At 38.1% G+C, this 9,536-nt stretch overlaps 1 protein-coding gene across 1 annotated transcript in view; it reads left to right on the forward strand.

Annotated features, from left to right (window-relative positions):
* The window catches only part of LOC115944585 (uncharacterized), a 264,914-nt gene extending 255,405 nt beyond the window's left edge, over window positions 1-9,509 (forward strand). The window contains exon 4 of the mRNA XM_081825778.1: window positions 9,383-9,509. Within this exon, the coding sequence (XP_081681904.1) occupies window positions 9,383-9,509 (127 nt within the window). The remainder of the gene's footprint in view (window positions 1-9,382) is intronic.
* The last annotated feature ends 27 nt before the right edge of the window (window positions 9,510-9,536 follow it).

A 9,536-nucleotide genomic window follows, 5' to 3' on the forward strand; every position in this document is an offset into this window, starting at 1 on the left:
ATGGAAAGGATATCGAGTCATTTCTTTTGCTTATTCTGAAGTTTTACATTTCTTTTTTACAGATGAATGAACACCCTTGATTAGACTTCTGCTGTACTTAGGATTTGTTATTCATTCATTCAACAAGTATTACTTCTTACCTACCCAACCTACGCTGAGGATAATGCAGCTAACAAAACAGAAATACCTTTGACTTATATTCTAATGGGGAAAGATAGAAAGTGAGTAAGTACACAGCAAGTTAGTAATATATATGTCACATGATGTTTAGTGCTATGGAGGAAAATAAAGCAAAACAAAGTAGAGAGAGTGGGGCTGAGTTACTATTTTAAAGAGGGTGGTTAGGAAAAGATTTCACTACTATGGAGTTATTTCAGCAGAGACCTGAAGGAAGTAAGGGTCAAAGTTATACAAATCACTAGATGAAGAGCTGTCTAGGTAGAGGGAAAAGCAAATGCAAAACTCTGAGAGCAGCTGGTTTCGTGTCTAAGGGGCCATCAAGGAGGTCAGTGTGATGGAACAGAGTGAGCGTGAGGACAGAAGAAAGGAAAGAGCAAGAGAAGTAGCAGACTAGATGATGGAATGTTTTATAGACCACGGTACATACTGTGCACTTTTTTTTTCAGACTGTGAACTTTTAAGTGTTACAGGAAACAAGTGAAAAGTATGGGGTAGGATACCAAAATACCCTACCCCCAAATATGCTTTTTTGGCAAATGGGTTATTTTGAGTTTAAGTCCACTGAGAACCAGCAGACCCAGGGAAAGTTCTAAAAGCAGAGCACTGAGTTTTCCTGTGGAAACTTACATCTTTAAAGCAAATTTCCCTTCATAATGATAATTCTCTCTTACCATGAAGAGGAAAACTCTTAACAGCACTTATCAATGGACTTAAATTTGCATAACAAATCTTACTAAGCAACTTGTTTGCCATCCTTTTCCGGGTCCCCTTCCCATAACTTGCCTCGCCCATCTCAGAAGCCCAAAACCCCTTTCCCTTTGTTTAGCCTAAGGTGGTGTGTAAACCTAAGTTCTAACCACGCCTTTGAGTTACTCATCCCTGAGCACACCCATGTGTACATGCGTGATGCACATGTTAATAAACGTGCTTGTTTCTCTCTTGTTGATCTGTCTTTAGCTAATCTGATTTACGGGGCCCCTGCAGGAGAACCTAAGACGGATAGGGGGAGAGATTTTTCTTCCCTCACAAAGGTTTTGAGTGTGGGAGTGTAATGATACAATATACATTTTCTATTATCTGCTGTGGGAGATGGGGCCAGGATTTACTGGAGATCAGTTAGGAAAGCCCTCCGAGTCTGTGGAGAGATTCTGGTGGCTTGAAGCAGAGCTGTTGCTGTGGAGACAGGAGGGAAGCCAGCAGAGGATTTCTGTTCCACCAGCAAGAATAGGAAATAACTTTGCAAAACACGCACCCGGGCCATTTTTTTATTCTTCAGAAACTTTTCCTCATTCAGACACAAACTTGTCAAGACACACAAGTATTCCCAGAAGATGGTTTTATCATCTCCTGTGAAGCATGTAGAAAGACCACCTGTTGTTTGTGACGTTCTCTTACTGAGCCTGTAAGGGGCCCTTGTTCGCACACAAGAGAAACTTATTTTGACCGAGTTCAGCAGAAAAGGAGAAAATGCAAAGAATATCACTAGTTTATAGAATCTATGGAAGAGTTGGAACCAGTTTTTTTAAGCTGACAGGGAGAAAAAGTTTCTGAGATTTTTGTGTGCTGGGAGATAAACCTGAGAATAAGTGTTTTTTACATATGAAACAGGGGAAATGAAGAAAAAATTACTGAGTAGAAGACATAAAAATAAGAGGCTTGCTTGTGCAGTTCTGTATCAAATGAGAATTTGCTTATACCAGGGGTCATAAATTTTTATCAAGTAACTGTGGCAGCATACAGTTAGGGAAAATATAGGCTCCGTGTCTCTGGTTTAAATGGTTCCAAATGGAGAACATTTCCTTGTAGCAATGACAATAAAACCCCAAACTGGGGGAATCCAATTGGATCATGTTGGCCATTCATCTGATTCCTCTGGGGGATTTTTGTTAATTTTTTTTTAAAAAAACGCAATTCCCAGACCACAGTGCAAAATGTTCTGAATCAACACATGGGAGCTGTGCTTTACAAGTTGACAAGGATTTTGATGATCAGCCAGTATGCGGACCCATGAGTTAAGCCACAGTCTGCACCTAATTTTTTTTTTTTTAATTCACATGCTCAAAGAGAGAATCTGAAAACAAAGTTTTGTTTGTTTATTGAGAGCTACTCATTTTATTGAGTCACAGAATGTTGGTGCTCAAAGATCATCTGATCAAAAACAAAACAAACAGATGGGATAAATCCAGCCCCAATATTACCCAGAATCCACAAAATTCTCAGTTCTCCTACACTTTTCTCACCTCACTGCCTGTCTTCCACGTGAACATTGCTTGAAAAGTGTGATTAAACATTTCTTCATATAGTGTGTTTTCCTTACTATATTGGTGTCTATAGCTATCAGATTTCTATTTTCAGAAAGTAAAGCAGCATTTAACAAATCTATGTATCATGAAATGGTGGTAAAAAAAATAGAAGAAGAAGAAAGAGACAGAGGAAAAGATCAGAAAACAAGACCAAGGAAAGGAAAAGGGAAATATGGCAGTGATAATTCATCAACTTTGCAGTGATGAAATTTAGATTGGCTTCTGAGCTCCAAGACACTCAGAGCAAAAAAAAGAAAAGTACACTTGAAGTTCCACTGAAAGTAAGTGGCATGATTTCCTTCTCATTATTTATTTTCCTCCTTGTATGAAGCTGTGAATTGCTCGGTCAATAATTAATGGCTATAAGTTGTAACACTGGAGCTAACACCACATTAAATTTTCATTCCATTATGCTCAGGGGCTACAAATTTCAGAAGGAAATTTTGAAGGCAGCGAGGACCACGTAGAAAACAGAGTGATCTATGGCTATGGGTCCGGATGCAATGTCACATCAGGAAGGCATCCTATCCAGTTTAAACACATTTATTAAAGCTTTCCTAAAAGGAATTTATGTTTATCCTTGCCTCAGTTTTCGGACCTGACGTCCAAGCCTAAACACGCTGCAAATTCAATTTCTCTAAATGACTATTATTCAGGCTTCTTTTGACTTCTTCTCACAAGACACTACTCAGAATCCTTCAGTTCCTTCAGTTTTGTCAGTCTTGTCAGGCCTCATCTTTCTTGGGTCTTTTTAAAGGTGTTTTACCCAAAACAATGGTGGGAAATAAAAAGAAAAGAAAAACATTTGGATCCTAGGCTCATAAAAAGTACTGAGCTACCGGCTTCCCTAGTTTGTTGTGGTTGTTGCTGTTGTTATGACTGTCCTGTCTTTTGTGTACCTTGAATGGTTCTTGCTTTTTAAAATGTTTATCCAGTGTTTCACATACTTCCCATGACTCCCTGCTGATAAAGCTTCAGTGTAATTAAAGTATTTATATGAACACTGCTGAATTCAACTTGCATTATTTAGGCACACAAAGGAAAATTCCTGGCATTTCCAAGTCACAATTGCTTAATCAGATGACATAGTGTCAGTTGGTTGAAGAATACCTTTACACCCCATTAAAAAAAAAAAAGTGAAATTGCTCTGTTTTCTCTTTCCATTTTATGGTGTTCTTTGGTGAAATGAATTGCACTGGATTATGCTTCAATTTGGACTGAACTTTTAGACTCAGCAGTCTAAAATCATCATGCTGGACTATATTCGCTTATTTAATTAACTTGGGAAAAAGGACCCTATCTGGACAGGGAGAAAGCCAACTCATCACCATTCAAACAGGCCTAAATGCAGCCCTCCCCCATCTTAAGTAATGTCTTGCCCCTTGACACATCCTCATTATGGAAATGAATGTAACATTGAATAAGTAATGTCATCCTTTTGGAATTATGACATGAAGGGGAGGAATTCTAGCACACTGGGAATTTGGGTAGGAATTGATTTATAAAAGAAGTTGTCACATTTGTTTTTATTGTGGTTAAAGCTCTAGTTTGAGAAAAGATAAAAGGACAAGGAATTGGGGAGTTTATGGGTGAATGTGGATCTAATGAAGAGAGTCCATTGGTCCCACAGGCCAGGGTAAGATTCCCACAGTCCTGAACAAACAGTTCTCAGCCTATAATTTCTGAGCCTTTGTTTCCCCACTTTGGAATTCTCACTACAGGCATGTTACCAAGCCAACTGGGTTCACTACAAAGATCCAGCAAAGCTTTTTATCACAAAGATCAAGACAACAATTGTGCGCCTACAAGAAAAGAACAACTAAAACCATCCAACAAGCATTAAAAGAACAATTCTAGAGATAGTTGCCTTTGAACTCCAATAATGGGCAACATTCAGTCCCAAGATTTGAAATTCAGAGTTAAAAGAATTCATTACCAATTGCCTTTCCTTGTAATTATAAGAGCTTCTGGCGGCAAGTATTTTCAGCGGCATTAATTTTGTCAAATGTGATATTTTGCAGTCATGTTGAAACCCATACAATGGCTGTATTATGCATCCACTTTACAGACTTAGTTTTGTTTATTATAGAGTTCATGTATGAAATAGAAGAAATCTAAATTTTGCCTTGGCTTTACCCCAAACCACAGAAAATGGAGTATTGTTTTACAAAAGCTTGTTCCGCCATGTCACTTCCTGAACGTAAAAGTGTGCTGTTTGTACAGATACATTCCATTGACATGCGCAATGCCCAGCTGAGAAAATAAAAAAAAGGGGAATCCATCTGCACGTTTTCTTCTCTTTTAGCTGTGACCTGTGAACAATTTCAGTTCCAGGTGGAAAAAAAAAAATAAGAAATTTCCATTTTTTGCATAAGTACTTCCTTTTCTGATGGTGTGGGAACAATTTCAACTGAATCTGAGCAGGCTTCACTAATGCAGAATAAATCTTATATTTGAAGAATTTTGACCGCTATTATTTGTGTAGGCCCTATACTCAAATCTTAGAAATTGCTTCTGAGATTTTGGTGCTGGGGTGGCATGGTCAGTTAAGCAACCAACTCTTGGTTTCCGCTCAGGTCATGATCTCAGGGTCATGAGATGGAGCCCCGTGTCGGGCTCCACACTCGGCCTGGAGTCTGCCTGGACTTCTCTCTCCCCCTCCCTCTGCTCCTCTGGCTCATGCTCTGTCTCTTTCTCTCTCTAAACTAAATAAATCTAAAAAAGAAGAAGAAGAAGAAAATAAAAGAAATTGTTTTGAGATTCAGTCATTCCTTGTCATGAAATCCATGACAGGCTATTTGTTTTGATGTGCTTGTTGTGTGTGTACACTCATTTTTTTTTCTGCATAAGAAAAACTAAAGAACCAGATACACTGTTGTTTCATTTGGGGGATGAGGAGTGAGTTTTGCATTTGACAAAAATCTAATGGTACTTCTCCAGACAAGAATGACTTGTTTTTGTCCAATGTGAGGACATTGCTGCTTCTAGAAAGCTTGTCAAAATGCTTCTTGCCAAAAAGCAAAAGATGGAAAAAAGTTGATTGATAGAATGTGTGTTCTGGGGTTGAGTTTTTACCTTAGATTTTAATGATTCATTATTGATGTGTATCCACATGTAGGGTTCAATGCTATGCCAGAAAAATTTTATGCCAGAATCAATATGGAGATCCATTCTGGGATATCTGTATTAATTTCTTACATGAGAAACTCTAAATTTGGCAAGTAACTTCTCTTTATTTGCAAATAATCAGCTTTACTACATCACCTACAGGATTTCAGATCATCATGAAAAGAATATTGCGATTTTTTTTTTCAGCTCCACATTTGAATACCAGTTGCCGATAAATAACAGAAATGTGTTAATTATCAGCCAACATGGGTAGCTCTTAACTAGAGGTAGATTGATAAATTACGTACTTAGAGAAAAAAATCGGTAAACCAAATGTGATTTTTCCATAAGGGTAATTTAATGTTATATTCCCATCAAGACCTTGATAACAAACTTTTTAGAAAAAAGGCGGGGGAGAGGGGTAAATGCCATACTTAATAACTGATAAATAATTTGTTTCTATTCTGTATAGTATAATCAGATTCATAGAACATCCAATCCTGTATGTTTGATTAAAAAGGACTTAGAACAGGAATTGTGTCTGAGTCCCATGGTCAAAGGTCAGGCAATTGGGAAAGAAGGGGGAGAGGGAAAGAAAGATTTTATATACCAGGGCACAAGAGGGGAGACTGACTGAGAAATATAATTTGTGATGTGCCTGCTCTTAGGTCCACAAATAATAATGTGGGATACTCTTGACAAAGGACTTTGGGTGTGAATTGCTGTAAGTCAAAATCCATTGCTCTTAGGCATATCAGGCTTTCAAAATGTGGAAGAGATGAAGTGAAAGGAATATTTGAACAATGTGCACTGGGGCACTTACTCTACTTTTAGATGTTAGTAAATTTTTAATGGTTTCTTGGTGGGATTTTTGGTGCCAATAACATAAATGAGCAAGTGTTGAATTAATACATAAATTGTTAGACAATGTATACGTACCTACTGGAGAGGAGGAATAAACTTTTCCTCAACCCTCTTAGGGACCCTCGCTGGCCCTGAAAAGTCAACTGGCAAAGACAGAGTAACAGGAGAAAAACATATAAATTTATTTAATGTAATATTCACACGACATAGAAGGCTTTGTAAGGAAATGAAGACCCAAAGAAATAGCTAAGCCTATGTGTTTTTATACTAGGTTTGATGAAGAGTGGAAACTCATGGAAAAATATGACAAGACAAAAGGGTCTGAGCTAAGGGTAGTAAGCTGGGGGAAACTTAGCAAGGCCTGTTTTTTCAGATTCCTCTTGGGGGGCTTCCAACTTCAGAGATAGTTGCTCTTTTGCTCCAGATAATGTGTGAGGGCTCCTCTCACATTAGGGTCTTACCACCTGCTTCAGGGAAGAAGGGGGAGGTCAGAGTCCTTCCTATACCTGCCGTTTCTCAAATTCCTCTGGTTTAATATAATCAACATGTAAGTTGTTGTATTTCAGCATAGTGTGTTCTGAACCCCATTGCTCTCTACATATCAAAGAAAAAAAGCATAAAGGTACACCTAAAGCTTCTAACTTATCTCTGAAGAGTTACAAAAAAAAAAAAACTATAATGACAATCAAAATAGATGGTGAGCTGTTACCTTTTTGCACCATTATCTATAGTTGAAATATCCATGAATATGGGGCGCCTGGGTGGCTCAGTTGGTTAAGCGTCTGCCTTCAGCTCAGGTCATGATTCCAGGGTCCTGGGATCGAGCCCTGCATCGGGCTCCCTGCTCAGCAGAAAGCCTGCTTCTCCCTTTCCCTCTGCCTGCCAGTCTGCCTACTTGTGCTATCTCTCTGTCAAATAAAGAAATTTAAAAAAAATCTTAAAAAAAAAAAAAGAAATATCCATGAATCTTTGATTTGGCTATGCAATCCTGAAGACTTGACATTAAGAATAAAGTCTTCAGGGATCAACGCATAATGGATTTGTCTTAAATACAGTATTGGTACTTCCAGTTTGATGTTTATTTCCCCAGAAGTTATATGTGAACTCTTCCTAAAGTACATATCTATCACCCATCTACTTTTGGAGTCTTTCAAAAATTAAAAGAGAAAAGGAATGGGGCTTAGTCCTCTTGTTTCTCTTACACAGAAACATTTTTAATACCCACAGTAAAAACTGTATGAGAAAAAAAAAGCTTACTTTGGATTTCCATTTCCAGTGTAAAACTGTGGTATGCCCCCAGTTGACTCATAAAGTTAACTTCAAGTTCTATTCAATTGCAGATGAACTTTTTCTTCCTTTTTTGGCTTTTGCTGATGGACAGGGCGTCACATGACACCATAAATGGGGATGATGTTATTGCCCTCTTTGGACAAGAGCAACCACGGGAGATTCTTCTTTCACAACTCACTGAGGCCCTGGTCTTCCATGATCTGGGCCTGTAACAAGGCAGCCAGCTTCTCGTGTCCAAAAGTCCTGCATCAGACCAACTCACAAACTCAAGCTAGTCAGTGAGCAAGTAGGAAGAAGCAGACATGGAAGATCTAAGGGCTGGTCACTGTTTTCATGTTTTTAAAATACATTGTTTTACTCCCCACAAGACCCTGCACAGGAAATTATCCCCATTTTACAGACTGAAAAACTGACAAGTAGAAAGATTTAAGAAACCTTCCCACCATCATATTCCTAGGGACCTCTGTCTGACTCCACAGTTTCCCAGCCAGTTATTTTAGCCATGCTGTTAAGATTATTAGCTTTAAGTAGATTGTTATCTCTTAGGGGGAAAAGTCCAACAGCTCTCTGGTCAATTGCTAGAATGGAAAAATTCATTAGATTCTCAAGAATCAAGAGTTGTGTCTTATTTATCTCTCCCTCCCTCATGGAGACTATCTCAGAATTAGCAGAGGAAGTCTTCAAGAAATAATGATTAAATGGATCATGCATAAATTGGAATATATGTTTTCAAGTTGTTTTAGTTAGAAATGACATTAAAACAGTACTTTTCTGTGAATATTAGATACACATTTAAAATTTTTATTATGCTAGAGATTGTGTAATGATGTAACAAATCATTAGCTGTGATATTCATTCACTATCCCCTAATTTATTACTTTATTAAGAGATAAATGGGGGGGGGAAATTGGGTGGCTCAGTTGGTTAAGCGTTTGACTCTTGGTTTCAGCTCAGGTCATGGTCCTGAGATTGAGCACTGTGTTGGGCTCCACGCTCAGCCAGGAGTCTGCTTGAGATTCTTTCCCCCTCTTCTCCTTCTCCCTGTGCTCCTCCCCCTTCTCGTGCTCACTCTCTCTCTCTCTCAAATAAATAAATAAATAAATAAAATGCTTAAAAAAGAGAGAGAGAAAGATAAATAAGGGGTGCCTGACTGGCTCAGTTGGTAGAGCATGTGACTCCTGATCTCAGGTTCATGAATTCAAGCCCCACATTGGGTGCAGAGCTTACTTTTAAAAAAAAAAAAGAGAGAGAGAGAGATAAATCCATGGGTCAGTTACACTCTTAAAATGGTTTTGACCTTTGTACATCTCCAAAACTCAATTTATAAGTAAAATTTTAAGATTATAGACAATATCTAAACCAAAAAAATCTTATCATATGTCTGATTGTTTAAAACCCAAACTTCAGCCTAAGAAATCTGTAAATGAGACACCCAAGTCAGTGGATATACTAATGCATCTCCCACAGGTTTCCCCCCAAAACCCAATACCTATTAATAAAAAAAACTGTATGTGATGCCTTCCTGCTTACAAAGCATTTTCCTAAGTTTCTCAAACTATAGTACTTGTTCTTCATAGCAGAGATCAAAAGATAAGCATGGTGAATGTCAAATTGTCTGAAATATTTTTGTATTAAAGCAAACACATCTGGAAGCTAAAGACCACTCTGCTCAAGAATGTTTGGGTCAACCAAGGAATCAAAGAAGAACTTAAACAATTCGTGGAAATCAATGAGAATGAAAACACATCAGTCCAAAACCTATGAGATACTGCAAAGGTGGTCCTAAGGGGG

Source organism: Leptonychotes weddellii, chromosome 7 (genome assembly GCF_054177405.1).
Source record: "Leptonychotes weddellii isolate Sample4059 chromosome 7, ASM5417740v2, whole genome shotgun sequence".
In the NCBI taxonomy this organism is placed as follows: Eukaryota; Metazoa; Chordata; class Mammalia; order Carnivora; family Phocidae; genus Leptonychotes; species Leptonychotes weddellii.